The 16,625-nt window shown below is 42.9% G+C and overlaps 1 protein-coding gene across 1 annotated transcript in view; it reads left to right on the top strand.

Annotated features, from left to right (window-relative positions):
- The window catches only part of Mypn (myopalladin), an 88,158-nt gene that overhangs the window by 38,962 nt on the left and 32,571 nt on the right, over positions 1–16,625 (top strand). The window contains exons 5-8 of the mRNA NM_182992.2: positions 1,367–1,478; positions 2,698–2,769; positions 12,055–12,196; positions 14,945–14,968. Coding sequence (NP_892037.2) covers positions 1,367–1,478; positions 2,698–2,769; positions 12,055–12,196; positions 14,945–14,968 — 350 coding nt within the window. The remainder of the gene's footprint in view (positions 1–1,366; positions 1,479–2,697; positions 2,770–12,054; positions 12,197–14,944; positions 14,969–16,625) is intronic.

Genomic DNA, 16,625 nt, shown 5'->3' with positions numbered 1-16,625 from the left:
ACCCCCTTTAACCCGACTGAGAGCTTTACCAGCCAAGTGATTATTTACCCATTTTAGAGATGAAGAAGCTGAGAAGCAGCATCCAGACTAAAGAAAGAGTAGAGTAGTCCACTGTCAGTGGTCAGTGGTTGTTTGCCCTCGTGGCCATAGGTGAGAGGCCTATGTTCAAGATCACGAGGGGCCCTTTAAGCCGGATGCTTCCTGTTTCCCAGGGCTCATTTGAAAAACAAGAATCTTTCACCCAGAGCCTTCCTCTCTGCCTTAGGCTCTTTCTCTTGTCCGGTCCTCTGGCCAGATCCCCAGGCCTCTGTCTTCCCCCTCAGCCTCCTTCTCAAGAGTACTTCCTGGTTCAAATCTCTTTAACTTGTGTACATTTGAAGAGCTTGTTGACTTTAGAATATTTTTATTTTTGCCAGGGAAAATCCAAGAAATAAAGATTTATAAAGCCTGGGCTCACCCCCCCCCCCTTCTTTTCTTGCTTGAGACGGGAAGAGAAGAAGCCATTGGTGGTTTGCTTGCCCAGTTAGCACAAAACCCTGGATTTGATTCCCATCACCACATAAAACAGGCATAGGGGCTCATGCCTCTAATTAGAGCATTCATAGAGCATTCAGAAGGTAAATGTAGAATTATCAGAAGGTCAAGGTCCCCCTCAGCTATGTAGCCAGTTCAAAGCCAGCAGAAAGACAGAGGAGAAGGGGAGGGGAGAAGGAGGAGGAGGGGGGAGGGAGAGGGGAGGGAGGGGGAGAGGGAAGAGGGAAGGAGGAGAGGGAGAGAGAAGGAGAAGAGGGAGAGGGAGAGCAAGAGCAAGAGCGAAAGAGAGCTAAATTTAGTGGTATAGACCTTTAATCCCAGCACTGGAGAGGCAGAGGCAAGTGGATTTCTGTAGCTTCAAGGCCAACCTGGCTTACACAGTGAAACCCTGTCTTTAAAAAAGAAAAAGAAAAGGAAAAAAAAAAACAAAGAATGGAGAGAGGGAGGGAGGTAGGGAAAATAAGAAAAGAAGAGAAAAGAAAAGAAGAGAAAAGAAAAGAAGTGAGAAAGAAATAGAGACAGTGACAGCAAAATAAATCTTTATAAATCATCTGCAGCCTGCACCGTGTCCATCACGTGTGAGCCTCGGGTCACTGCTGATGTATCTGATTCGCCAGCTGTGCCCCAAGCTAGGAACCCAAGACTATGGAAGTTGTCTTCGTGTGTGCATTGCCCAGTAGATTATATAGCAATGGAATGTGGGTGGATGCTCATAGGATAGTGTCAAAGACCATGTCCAACTGTAAGCACTGCTGACATCACTGATTTTGCCAAGAGACTTGTCATGAACATATAGTTCTGTTTTGTAATCTATATTTTAATAATTCCTCAGAATCCAGAAGCCAAATGAGGTGTCCTCACCTCCCACCACCTCTGCAGCCATTCCTCCAGCAGCAGAAGCCCAGCCTTTGGCGGCCCAGCCCAGAGTGTCCACCGTCCAGCAGGTACAAGAATCTAGGTCGAGCACAAGTGACCGTGACCACCTTGCATGGCAGGGTCATGCTCCTCGTGTGTAATCTATCATTAAGATAATCACTGTGTCCTTCTGCTGCAAGAGCTCGTGGCTTCTGACAGCCTTGGGAACCTAGTCCCCAACTCCTTGGGGAAACATCATAGAAAAAAAGACACTTGACAGGTTAATCCCCGATACCCTGGTTTTATAAAAAGTGTCAATCACATGTGAACCAATGGACCTACATCTTTCCTTTCTTTCATGGAACTTGGAATGATTCTCCTTACTAAGACAAGCAGAAGTTGGTGGGTTTGTTGTTTTAGGAAAATAATAAAGACATCTTTCAAGTTAGTGGTGATATTTATTAGAAAACACCCAATGTATAGAAGCATATTAAGGAAAAACTTTAGGCAGAGCTGGAGAAAATGGCTCAATGGTTAAGATCGAGTATTGCTCTTGCAGAGGACCTGATTCAGGCCCCAGCACCTACTTTGAACTCACAACCAACTGTAATCCCAGTTCCTGGGGATCCAGCTGCCTCTTTTGGCTTCCATGGATACTGACAGGCATGTGCACAAACAGAGATATAGACCTATACACATAGCTAAAACTAAAATAAAATCTTTTTTTTAAAAAATCAACTACAGTCAAGGTTCTATCTCTAACTCCTGTTCCTCAGATAAATCTCCAGTCTACAGTAATAATTGCTAGGGAGACAGACTTCCAGCCATCTTTTATTCATATTTTAAAATATTTATCTGTGCACATACTTTAAAATATGAAATTATACTTTCTAAGTATATCTGCTGCGTGTTAACGATGATCTAAATAAATATATTTTAAAGTATTGATCTACAACTTAAAAAAAATATTCAGGATTACTTATCTGACCTCTTCAGTAATGTAGAAGTCAACTTTGAATCCAAATACATTGGTCTTTAGATTGTGATTTGTGCAGCCCCAGCGACTTGATAAGCCCTCTTCAGGCTAAGGCTACCTACAGACCTACAGGGGGTTGGGAAAGTGTATTTTACAGCCAGCCTGACCTAGGAAGAACTGCAATAGATTTGGTCTACGATCTCAAGTCTATGATTAATGCATTTAGAAAACAAGGTTTTTGACTTGAGGTGGCAAGGCCTGTAGATGTGTTATCTTTAGTAACATTTAGTAACATTGGTAATGGCGACTGTATTGCTGATTCTCTCTAACAGTGTCAGAGTCCTACCAACTATTTGCAAGGCCTGAACGGGAAGCCCATCATTGCAGCGCCAGTGTTTACGAAGGTAACTAAATAAGACTTCTCTCTCTGGCAGGGCTTTAAACACCAGACCAGCAGTTTATCTCAGGATTTGTCTTTTGGGATTACAGTGTAGGACTATCTTTGTGTTTCAGAAGTTTCTATGGTGTTACAGCTAGGTCTAGGTTTATTGGTTTCATTTTACCTTTTTGAGCTAGGATTACATATATCCCAGACAGGCCTTGAACTTACTATGTATTTTAAGATGGCCTTGAACTTCTGACTCTTTTTACCTCAATATTTTGAGTACTGAGGTGATAGGTGTGTACCGCTGCATCCAATTTATTCATTGCTAGGAACTGAGCTCAGGGCCTTGTGTGCGCTAGGCAAGACTCCATCAGCTAAGCTACATCCCAGCCCACGTCTGAGTCTCTCAGATTTTCTTCTTCTCCTTCTCCTCTTCTTTCTCTCTTCCTCTTCCTCCTCCTCCTCTTTGTCCTATTTCTCCTCTTCTTCCCCTTCTTCCTTCTTCCTTTTCTCCTTCCTTCCTTCCTTTCTTTTTACTAAAACAGCTGACAATTTTATTTCCAACTTTCACACTACAAGTGTAAACTGCACTTTTTTTTTTTTTTTTTTTTTTTTAAATCTCGCTTCTCCCTTCCAAAACTATTTTGTTAGGAAGGGGTGGTGATGGTGGTGGAGTTTTCCTCGTCAGGCAGCTAGGAAAAAAAAACCTCTCAGGCTCAGCACAGCAGCAATCTCCTGGTGAAACAGAACAAGAAACACAAAACTGATAAAGAACCGTCTGCTCTTTATCTGTCTGCCGAGTCACACCAGGCAGAGTGGCCACCCTCACAGGACAGGCTGGGGAGGCCCGGGCATCACAGAGATGAAGTCTCCCATGGATGGCCTTGTTCTTAGAGCAGGTCCCATGGGCATCATCCCAGAGGAGGAGGGCCCCTCATTGGCATCATGGGAGGGTCTATCATGTGGGATGTAGGCAGCATGCCAGGACCCTGGAGACTGAGGAGAGGTGGGGCCATGGTCCCTGCAGGACAGGAGCAGGGAATGGAGCTGGGGGTATCTTTCCTTGTTGAACTGCCGCGGTGGTCTTGTCAGTCAGGCCTGCTCTGACTGGGTAATAGTCTTTCACGTTCTCTTTGTGTTTCCTGCCACTGCAATCTCACAGACGGCGCATCACTGGTAAGATACGTATCACAGAAGCGACCATAAAACTTAAACAGGTTGTTCCTCAGGCGGTAGACTATGCAGCTCCACATCATCCGAGTCTCTGATTTCTAATGACACTTTCCATAATGAGGGAAATGCACTCACTGCTAACCACACTGACCTTTCTGACCATTCTAAAGGCTGTAAAACGGGCACTCCTGGCGCTCACGTGACAGGGAGATCACGTGACAGGATTCTGCATGGATCCCGACTTTCAGGTGAATCCGGTTAGGGGGTTGACTTTGGTGCTCAAGGAAACAGAGCTAAGTGATCTTCAGAGATTTAACATAAAGCCTGGCTTAGGACACAGAGCTTGCTCTTCTATTCCGTGGTATTAGCGACTGTGGAATCATCAAATTCCAAATCCCCCAGTCTTTGTGTTTTGAACTTGAAAATTCAGTCAGAGGCTTTCGTTTACGAAGGGAAACGCTAAGGGAGGGTCAGAGAGATGAAACTAAAATTCAGCCAGTGTCGCAGCCTGAGTAATGGTCGGATTAGGAGTCAGAACAGGTTTCCCACTTCTAACACTGAGAGCCTATGTGCAACACACACCGTTGCCCAAGACAATGAGTTCAAAGGTGAGAAATAAATCACATCGGATTTTTTATATTTTGAAAACTAAATGTGTCTCCATGATTTTCTTCTTAGTATGCAATGCATGTAGTTCCAAGGAGATTTTTTTTCTAAAAGAAATATGGCTGGAGCCACAGATATTAATTGTGGTTAAGTTTGTTCTCCGTGGGTCATTAGTAATATCTGGAAACACTTGGTTGTCACATGAGCAGGCCCTGCTAATGGTATGCAGAGATATTGTTAAACACCCTACAGTGAGTGTACAGGGTACCAGTCCCTGCCCTCCAGCAAAGAATTATCTATCCCCAAATCTCTAGAATGCCCAAGACGAGGAAGCCCCGTTTTAAGAAAAATGGCAAATGTGGTCTTTTCTAGCAGTACCGATAACCCTTGCTAGATCCACAACTGTCCCAGAAGGGGAGCTCTGCCTTATTGGATGAGATCTTTCAAGATGGCTTCCCCAAACTCATCATGGATTCTAGAGGGATCTCTGTCATCATGGAGTCTAGAGTGATTTCCATGTCAATTAGACACATTTCCTTATGTGAATAAAGTAGCCTTTTTTTTTTTTTTTAAGATTCACTTAATATTCTGCCTCTGGTGTTTCAGCCTCACGACTGTGAAAGACTGGAAGTAGGAAAACAACATGTCATGATTTAGTAGATACAAGACTCTGAAGAGAAATTGTGGAGTGGAATTGTGGATGGACTCTGTGTGTGTGTGTGTGTGTGTGTGTGTGTGTGTGTGCATATTTGTATCTGTGTGTATATGTGTGATGTATGTGTGTATATGTACAGCTGTGCATATGTCACTGTGTATATATGTGCGTATGTGTATATGTGTGATATATGTGTATGTGTTTATGTACAGGTGTGTATATATGTGTGTGTGTGTATATATATATATGTCTGTGTGACAGTAAACCTATTTTTGTCATCTCTTATTGGCACTGCTAAGTCATATAGTTTTAAGATATGGCATAAAAGTGTCATATAAATAAAGCAGTATATCATGTCCATTTATTACAGGTTAGAGACAGTGCTAACTCTTTGGCTAAAAGTAGCCAAACCACCAAATACACATCTGATCCCAAAAGTCTCCTGTCTTCCCATTCTCAGCACCTACCACCTCCCGATTTCAAAGCTTAGGTGTACTAAGATTCACTCTGCTCAGAGCACGTGCCTTGTACATTCAACACAGACAAAGCTGTTTATATTTCCCAGTCATCCTGAAAGCTATGTGTAATATGCAGATAGAAGTTTACAAAGGGGCAATCTGGGACAAGGATGCACGCCTATATTCCTAACAGTCAGGAGGCCGAGACAGAGAGAGGCTGTTCAAGGCCAGACTGGGCTACATAGAAAGATTCTTTCTCAAAAGCTAAGTTCCAAAACAGCTACTTTTCTCTCTCTCTTTCTTTCTTTCTTTCTTTCTTTCTTTCTTTCTTTCTTTCTTTCTTTCTTTCTTTCTTCCTTCCTTCCTTCCTTCCTTCCTTCCTTTCTTTCTTTCTTTCCTTCTTTCTTTCTTTCCTTTAAAAAAATCTGGGTTCAGGGTGTAGATCAGTGGTTAGGTACTTGCCTAGGAAGCACAAAGCTCTGGGTTTAACCCTCAACATGAGAGAGAGCAAGAAAGAGAGAGAAGAAGACACAGACAGAGACGCACAGAGGGAGTCAGATAGGACCCTTTAATACTAATTCTTTATACTTAGTTCTCAAAGTCACTCATAGCACCCATTCTAACTGCTTTAACTGAGGTGTCTCTGGTTGCCTCTTTCTAATTAGATGTTCTAGGTGGCAGACACAAATGCCTTTGACATAAAAATGGGGAAATTAATTGATCATTAGACACGGTGAAGTCTAAAATGTTAGCTTGCTGGTAGGAAATCAGTTCTTGGTACACAGATGGGAGCTACGAGGAGGCTTTCTCTGCCCGCTGCATGTAGGCTTTTACCTCCATAAATGGGATCAGGATTGCCCAGGGACGTGGGGCACCAGGATAGGCTGGGGTTCAGATTCCAGAGAGACTTATCAGCCCCAGTGTGCTTGCGTTAGTTTCCGTCAGTGAGGGCACGATTGAGGTCACCGTCACTGCCAGGGTCATTAGCGAATATCTGAGTCACAGTTACCAAGGATGGTATTACGCCACCGAGCACTGATAGCAGGTGATTTGCATACATCGGTCCAGGTTATTCCGTCTCTGTTTACCTCTTTAGGGACTTCTGGCCGGACAGCTCCTGTGACTCATTTTCTATACAGCCTAACAAAGCATTTCTTTGCCAATTATGGCAAGACAGCAATTTTATTTTTAAAAGCAGTGAATAGAGAGTGGAGTTTTATTTAACTCCTTTTTGTCCTGGTGATAGAAAATGCTTATCTTCATTTTTTAAATTTTATTGGGGGGGGGCGGAGTGCTGACTTTCAAGACCAGGTTTCTCTGTATAGCCCTGGCTGTCTGGGAACTTGCACTGTAGACCAGGCTGGCTTCGAACTCCACCTGCCTCTGCCTCCAGAGGGCCGGGATTAAAGATGTGGACCACCACTACCCAGCCTGTATATTCTTCTTATAGAAGATTTAAGTGAAAAGGAGAATGGCCCTACCAAATGGTGGCATTGTTAGAGCAGACCATGGGTGCCTATATGCTTATTCATACAGAGTGCCGGTGCCATTGGTTGGCTTGTTGTGAGATGACCATGTGCTTGTGAATGCTGGGTAAGTGCTCTGCCACTGAGCTACATCCCTAGCCCCTGCTTTGTTGTCGGTGTAGGCAAAGCCTCAGGCTGACCTCAAACTCTCTAAGTAGCAGTGGACGACTTTGAACTCCTGGTCTTGCTTCCACCTGCTGAGTACCAGGGTTACAATGTATCCGTGAGCACACCTGCTTTTATGCAGCTGCTGGGAATTCAACCCAGGCCTTTGTACCTGCTAGGCAACCTCTCTACCAACAGAGTTACATCCTCAGCCCACCCTCTATGCCTTGTTTCTATTTTTCACATGTATTCACTTCTTTGGCATGGACTGTCCCTCTACCCTGTAGGTTTCAGGGATGGGATTGAGGTTTCAGCCTCGGCAACAAGTACCCTTTCCCTTTGAGCCATCTCAGCACCCTTCCTGTGTTTTGAAACACTCTGTGTATGGAGCTAGACCACCCTTCCTCCTCCTCTTTGCAACATCAAAAACATTTCACTCTACTTAGGAAGAGAACAGCACTCACACGTCTTGAGTGTGGAGGGAGGGAGGTGACCAAATTAGAATCTTGCTCCTGTCACCTCCCACTCAACAGCAGCTGCCCTGGCTGGCTTTCAAGGCTGCCTCAGCCCTAGCTCTGGCGGCTTCAGCAGTAACTTGAAGATCGAAAGGGGGCAGGGGAAGGGAGAATTTGAAGAGCCCTACATTATATAACAGCAGAGGCAGGAAACCCTGAAATAACTGGGCCAGTGGCCAGATCCAGATTTCTCAAGGCTTCACCATCCCTCTTCCCAGCCCACCAGTTCCAGAGACTTTTCTGCATCCTTAGCCCGGGCCACCCATGACAACCAAACTGTCATAGCACAAGTGTGGCAGTCAGAGGACAACTTATGAGAATCTGTTTTCTCCTCCCACCATGTAGGTCCTGGAATCAAACTCATATCCTCAGGCTTAGTGGCAAGCACCTTTGCCTGCTGAGCCCTCTCGACATCTCCCATTGGTTTATATCACTAAGCTCTTTTTTTTGGACCAACTACAGCCTAAGGCACTACACACATTTCTGTGCTTCATGCCTAAAGAGACTGAAACATCTGGATTTAAAAAGATAAATAACAACATGAACCTTGGAGCTATACGTAAAAATATTTTATCTTATGCAGATGAGTGTTTTGTATTTTATCTGTATATATGTATGTGCACTCCATCCATACCTGCATCCAAGGAGGCCAGAAGAGGGCAGCAGACTCCCTAGAACTGGAGCTAGAGACAATTGTGAGTCACAATGTGGATACTGGGAATCAAGCTTTAGTTCTCTGCAAGAACAAGTGCTCCTAACTGATAATGTATTTTAACCAATAAGAGAGATGCTATTTCTGTTACTGTTTTGTTTTGTTGGCTGGGTGCTTGTTTGTTTGATTGCTTTTAAAAACAGAGTCTCACTATATAGCTCTGGTTGCCCTAGAATTCACTACATAGACCAGGCTGGCCTCAAACTCACAGAGATACAACTGCCTCTGCCTCCCAAGTGCTGGGGTTAAAGGGTGTCACTATGCCTGGCTGAAAAGCTGTTTGTGAAGGCATCTTTGCGTTGAGCCTGCCAGGCAAGATCCACTAAGCAGGAACACCCATTTACAGCACTGCTGCTATCAGGCAGGGCAAAGCAGGCATGTTTCCAAATCTCTTCTGCATTAAATGCTTCCATTCTTGGAATATCTTCAGGAAGAGCAGGGACAAAGGGCTCAGGGCTGCCTGGTCACAGAGACTCTCCAGACTGTCGGGTGTGTAATGAATGAACTCAAACTCTGTGGTGACAAAAAACAAAAAAACAAAAACAAAAACAAACCGAAGATTTGCACTTTGACCATTGTTTTGACCTCAGAGGAATGAGGACTTTGGACTATAGTGACTTTATTTCAGATCCATAATTTCCAATAAAGATTAACTTGGGCTTCCTCAGTTGGGGACTGTCTCATTTAGCTTGACTGAAATGAAATGAACGCAGCCAAGTCTGTGCTCCTTGTGTGTATTTGTTTGGGTTTTGCTCCTACAATGGAATACCAAAGGCTGGGTCCTTTATACAGGAAAGAGGTTTGTGTACCTAAGAGGTTTGGCATTTCAAGGGTCTAACAGTGGTATTGCCTTAGCTCTGGTGATGATCTTGTGGCGGAGAATAGGAAGAGAATCATGCAGAGAGACAGGGTTTTAAAAGAAAAAAAGAAGGGACTGGAGAGATGGCTCGGTGGTTAAGAGCACTTGCTGCTTTTCCAGAGGACCTGTGCCCTGTCTCCAGCTCCCACACAACGGCTCACAACCATCCATAGCTCCAGCTCTAGAGGAGGATCCAGCACCCTCCTCTGGCCTCCCTGAGCACCAGGCATAGATCTGTGCTCTCCAGACATACACACACAGGCGAACACCATACATAAAAGTTCGTTTGGAAAAAAAAAAAAAAGAAAGGAAGAGAAAAGGAGCCAGTAACGACCTCTCAAGTCGCCTCTTGATGGTCTCACTACCTCTTAACACTGTCACCTGAGGGAAGAAGCTTCTAACATGTGAATGTTTAGGGAGATACATTGTATCGACTGTTTAGGGAGACACATTGTATAATCCACATCAGCATCACAGCATCAGAGGATGCCTGGGGTCTACTGCCCTGACTAAAGCAGCATCATCCACACCATGCCCTAATGGCTTACCTAACTAATCTCTATGTGTGAGTAGACACATCTCTTTATGAGACTTTGTAGAAGACCTTGGATTTACCAGGCCTAGTGGTGCACGCCTCTGATTCTCAGCCCTCAGGAGATGGAGGCGGGAGAATCAAGAGTTCAAGGTCATCCTCAGCTACCTAACAAGGCCACTTTATTCTAAAAAACAAAATCAAAACAGCGCCAGCAAGATGGCTCAGCTGTGGGGCTGAAGGAAAGGCTCGGCAGTAAAGAGTCTGAACTGCTTTACAGGACCAGAGTTCAGAGGACTACACCAGGCAGCTCACCACAGCTTGTAACTCCAGCTCCAGGAGGCCCTGGTGCCTTCTTTTGGCCTCAGAAGCCACTTCATCCACATAAACTTACAGAAGCATACACATATACACGTAATTAAAAATAAAAAAATGATGCCAATAAACGTTTAAGAAAAAGACAAGGGGTAGCAGAGACGGGGAAGAAAAAGACAAAACAAACAAACAAACAAACAAACAAAAAAACCCTACAATTTGCAACAATAATGGCTTTGACTCTCAGCAACTATTTCTAAGTGGCTTGTGAGATCACCCTTGGACTCTTCCCTTCTGGGTATTGACCCCTGCTAGGAAGAACTTCTACCTCCTACCGTAGACATTAGCAGGCCTACTCTGTACACAGTAGCACTGCGGGTGTCTTGGCTGACCTCTCAAATAGATCACAGGTCTCCGCTTTCATTGTCAAATGAAAAAAATTACAACCAAAATGAGACGGGGCTTCTCTCAGCTGTGACACAGCCTCTCAAGAGGGTCCTTCTGCAAAAGGGTTTCACAGACCCTCTGCTGAAGACCGGCTTAGCAAATGAACTGAGTCACAAGCCATGTTAGAACGTATAGTATAGATTGACTTCATTCTGTATAGATCCATTTTAATTCGTGCCATATATCAATTGTACAAACCCTTCTGCCACTATTCTTTTTACTGGGGACAGTTGATTTATTTTCTAACCTGTTTGCCTCAGAAGGAATATAAACTCCATTAATTCCAGAGAGATTTCTGACTGCCACTGAAGGTTTCCGTAGGCCCCAAAGGCGACTTTGAGTGCAGAATTGTCTCAGAGGTCAGGGAAGAGCACGGCATACAGTGACTCATGGATGTTGCCTGCTTCCTAGGGGAAGTGAGGGATGACTGGACTTTTCAGTCCAATAGCTCTTTTATCAATTCAGAAACCACTCTGTTGTTTGGGTCACGAATGATTTCAGCAAATAAATTTGGGACTCTATGAAGAAGAAAATACTGACATTGAACTACAGCGCCCCCTGGCTATCATGATGCCAATTCACAGACACCTCTGAATTAAGAGTCAACAGAAGTATGCATTAAGCCAGAGTTCAACCTTTGGACACTGGGGCAAGACCTTGTCACCTACAAAACTCATGCTTGCAAACTGTTCAGGTGACCAAAACCACCTTACTTTGTAATATTTGTAAGTAGGTTTGTGTTTATTTTGTGTAAGGCACCGCTCATAGCTGTTTGCGGGGGGTGGTTCCCCCATCACTAGACAAGGGTTGTGAATGTGTCAGAGCAATGACAAATACAATAAGTTAGACAAGAAATGTTTTTAAAAAAATCACAAATTATAGGAGTGAATGAGTAAAGAAATAAAGAAAACTAGCAAATAATAGCAGAAATTAGTTTTAAAAAAACTCCTTTACTCTTACCTAATAGTTAATAAATTTGATTAGCACCAAAATGGAGATAAAGAAGAACAATGAGGAGGTGGTGGCTGGCTCAGAGGTGAAGAGCAGTGACTGCTCTTCCAGAGGTCCTGAGTTCAAATCCCAGCAACCACACGGTGGCTTATAACCATCTATAATGGGATCCAATGCCCTCTTCTGGTGAGTCTGTAGAGAGTAACAGTGTACTCATACATAAAACAAACAAACAATAAACAAACAAACATTTAAATACATCTTTAAAAGAGGAATAATAATGAGGAAAGAACCTTGGGAGGGTTGGATGGTGTTATATTTGGGGTAAAGCTGCCAGAGACATAGAAGCTGTGGAAAGAAATCCAAGGGTGGAGAGGGCCTCCCTAACAACCAGGAGTGGGGTGTGGTCCCCAAGTGCATAGGTTATAGCGGTACTTCTCTCTCACCCAGATGCTGCAGAACTTGTCAGCCTCTGAGGGGCAGCTGGTTGTCTTTGAGTGCAGAGTGAAAGGGGCCCCATCTCCGAAAGTCGAGTGGTACAGAGAAGGGACATTAATAGAAGACTCTCCCGACTTCAGGATCTTACAGAAGAGTAAGTTGATGCTTTTCTGATAGTTTTACTCTTTAAAAATAAGGGTTTCATATAGGTCTGTTCTTATGTTTTTTAAAAACAAATTAAATATATGTTTTTTTTAAAAAAGCTGATATAAAGAGGTTGGAGAAATGGCTTAACAGTTAAGAGCATTGGCTGCTCCTCCAGAGGACATAGTTGGAGACTCACAACTGTCTATAAGTCTAGTTCCAGGAGATCTGTCACTCTCTTTTGGTCTCTGTGGGTACTGCAAGCATGTTGTACACAGACATAAATATAGGCAAAAATGTCCATATGTATAAAAGATCTGTTCAAATTTCTTAAACTAACATAAAAATCACTTGTAAGAATGTCTCCTAAGGCTGGGCATGGTGGCACACACCTTTGATCCCAGTACTCAGGAGGCACAGTCAGGTTGATCTCAGAGTTTGAGGGCAGCCTGGTCTCTACAGTGAGTTCCAGGACAGCCAGGTCTACACAGAAAAGCCCTTTCTCAGAAACAAAACTAAACTAAAGAATGTCTCCTAAGATAAATTGTATTAGTATATTGGTATATATTCTCCAAGATTTCTCCATACATATTTTTAATTTAAAAAAGATCAGGGGCTGAAAAGATGGCTCAGTGGTTAAGAGCCCTAACTGCTCTTCCAAAGGTTCTGAGTTCAAATCCCAGCAACCACATGGTGTCTCACAACCATCTGTAATGATGTCTGACTCCCTCTTCTGGAGTGTCTGAAGACAGCTATGGTGTACTTATATATAATAAATAAATAAATCTTTTTTAAAAATCAGTCTTTTTTTGTAATTGATTTTGCATTTTGAGACAAGGTCTTAATGTGTAGCTCTGGCTGACCTGGGATTGTGTAGAACATAAGAGATTCCCCTGCCTCTTCCTCTCAAGTGTTAATACTAAAAGCATGTACCACCACACCCAAATATAATTGATTTTTTTACCATCAGAATTTGTAGACATCTTTTCATATTGCTATATTGTTCTTAGTTTTATGTATTATTTTAAAATTTAGTTACATGTATTTATTGTGTCTGTATGTTTGGATACATGTATAGAGCACACCTGTGAGGCTGGAGGACAGCTTGCAGATGCTCCACTTTCACTGTGTGGTTCCTGCTGATAGAAATCAGGCAATCGGCCTTGGCGACAAGTGCCTTTACCCACTGAGCCATTTTGCCAGCCATTATAATTTTTTTTCTTTCTTGCAGTGCTAGAGATTGAACCCAGGATCTGCATGTCAGACAAGAGCTCTACCACTAAGATATATATATATATGTTTTGTTACCTTTAAAACTAGTCTAAGCCATGGGCCAGTGAGATGGCTCAGTGGAAGTGAGATGGCTCAGTGGATAAGGGTGCCTGCCTATATCCCTAGACCCAAATGGAGCGAGCAGAGCATTGACTCCTGGCAATCTTTCCTCCAGTCTCCACATGCATGGTGGCAACAACAGCAAGAATTCTGAATACCATCTAACTGAGAAAGGAAAAATACTTCAGAGTTCTGTGTATTGTGTAGAAGGTGGGTGGGATATGTACAGCTATTTATTGAATGCCTGAAATTGGATAAATGTATATGGAACACCCGTAATTTGTGGTAGGCACTTTGAGGAAAACCAAACAATTTTAGGATAATGAACTTGCTGCCTTCAAGGAATCTTTGGAATGTCCCAAGGCTCTTATGTTTACAAACTTATAGAAGGAAGACGCTACATTTTATAGGCACTTGAGAGCCCAGAGCCGAGGAGGAATATTTCTCAAATGTCATGAGCTTTCTTCTAGGTAAAGAAAGTCAAGGGCTGGTGAGATGGTTCAGCAGGTAGAGAGGCTCTTGCCTTCAAGCCTTAAGATACAAGTTTGATTCCAAGATCCACATGATGGAAGGAAAGAGCCGACTCCTGAATATTGTCCTCTGACCGCCACATGAATGCTGTGGAATGCACATAACAGATGATGGTTGGATGGATACATACATACATACATTCATGGATGGATGGATAGATAGATAGATAGATGGATAGATGGATAGATACATGGATGGATGGATGGATGGATGGATACACATGTACATGAATGGATAGATAGATAGATAGATACATGGATACATACATACATACATATATATATATATATACATACATGGGTGGGTAGATAGATGGATAGATAGATAGATAGATAGATAGATACATACATACATACATATATACATACATGGGTGGGTAGATAGATAGATAGATACATACATACATACATAATACATACATGGATAGATACATACATACATACATATATACATACATGGGTGGGTAGATAGATAGATAGATACATACATACATACATAATACATACATGGATAGATAGATAGATACATATATACATATATACATACATGGATAGATGGATGGATAGATAGATAGATAGATAGATAGATAGATAGATAGATAGATGATAGATAGAGGCTAGTCCTTCTGAATCTCACCTCCTCTGGCACTCTTCCTTGCCTGGGGGCCTGAAGCTTATTGTTCACTGTGTTAACCCAGGTGTGCTCCTGTCCAGCTGCCCCTCTGTAGCCTTCTTGAGGTCACTGGTACCTGGGTCAGTTCACAACCTTGACAGATTGTCCTTATCACTTCGCCCCCAAGTGAGCAAGACACTGGGGTTCTGCCGAAAGCTTCTTGTGGAAATGTAGCTTCTCAGCCAACCAATGCTCACAGCCATTTGTTTTTTTCTTCTTTTAGAACCTCGATCCATGGCAGAACCAGGTAAAGATCATCTCACCTTTAACTCATTCATATGTGGTTTGAGACACACATACATGGGAATACGTTGCAGTTACTCTAGTGTCGAGACAAAGTGAAAATAAAAATTTCCAGAAAGATCTGAATGAACTCTAACTGTTATTGCAGAAGTGGGCAGGGGTGGATGGTGGGTGGAGCACATTCAAATTTGCATATCAATTCATTATCTGATATGAATCTAGTTAAGGTTTTTTTAGCCTGTCCTTGGAGATATTTTCCCTCCTACCATTACTCCCACCCGTCCTTTTCATGCCCTCCTCAAAACCAGGCTTGGAATTTGTTTGATGCCAGGTCAAGTCCAATCCCCACAGCCTCTGTGTCTCAATGGATGAGAGGCTGGGACTATGGATAATTGAGAACTTGTACCTACCTGACTCAAAGCCACAGGTTTGATCCATAGGCTTGACTGGTACTAGGGTACTAGTCAAAATAAATAAAGAAATAATTTATGATCAGATTCAGGAATGTATAAAGATATTTTTTTTTAAATATTTTGGAGACTACTGAACTAGAAGTGGGAGCCAGGAAGCATTCACCTGTAGACCACGTGAGTCCTTTACAAACCAGAGCCTCAGGCTGTATCTGTAACTGGGGTGAAGAAACCGTTCACAGTTTCATTACCATTCTCTTCTCACGACAAAGGCATTCCAGAAGTAAGCTCAGAGCCGTCATACGGTACACCTACGCTAGGCCACCAGGCACATAATAAAGACAACGGCTCTTTCTCATAAGGAGTAACCCATATTGTCTGTCATGGTCTTCTAGGAAGTTCTAGATCAGTGGTTCTCAACCTTCCTAATGCCGCAATCCCTTAATACAGTTCCTTATGCTTTGGTGACCCCCTGCAAACCATAAAATTATTTTCCTAGCTACTTCATAACTGCAATTTTGCTGTTGTTGTAAATCATAATGTAAATATCTGATATGCAGGACAACTGATATGCGACCCCGATTCACCAGTTGAGAACGCTGTGCTGGCGTGATCTAGTGATCTAGTTCACTTAACTCGGCCATCACAAAGTACTGAGATGCCAAGCTTCCCCTAACACAACTATTTTAGTGAATTTGTTTTCATGGCCCCGCTCTTCTTTAGTTGTCAAAGAATATCTAACTGTATTAATTTTAGGATCTAGTCATGTCTGAGAATTACCTGTGCTGTCACAAGACTTCAGGTTACGTATCAGGCTAATCCATGGGAACGACTGTGGAATCCTCACCTGGAATCTCTATTCTCTATCAGCTAACTGCTACTACTTAAACAAAGCATTTACTGACAATCAATATCTGTCCAATTTTTTGTGCTTCTGGCGATCAAACCTGTAATCTCGCTCATGTTTGGCATGAACTCTCATGCTGAGATATAGCCCCAGCCCTTCTGCCCAATTTTAAACTGTGGCCTCTGTTTAAAATATTTCACAGTGGAATTTCCCCTTGAAGATAATGAGGGATTGGGTGTTGGAAATCTATTTTATTAGTTTTTCTGTTTCACGCCCACCCTTCCTTTTCCTACCTTTGACCCCTAGTTTGTTTTTGTAACTTTTGACAAGTTTATTGCTAGTTTAATTTTTGTCATTTGGATCGGTGACAGAGAAACAGGACGTGCATCACGCGTAACCACTGG

Source organism: Mus musculus, chromosome 10, assembly GCF_000001635.26.
Source record: "Mus musculus strain C57BL/6J chromosome 10, GRCm38.p6 C57BL/6J".
In the NCBI taxonomy this organism is placed as follows: Eukaryota; Metazoa; Chordata; class Mammalia; order Rodentia; family Muridae; genus Mus; species Mus musculus.
This window is presented reverse-complemented; position numbering and strand designations above follow the sequence as displayed.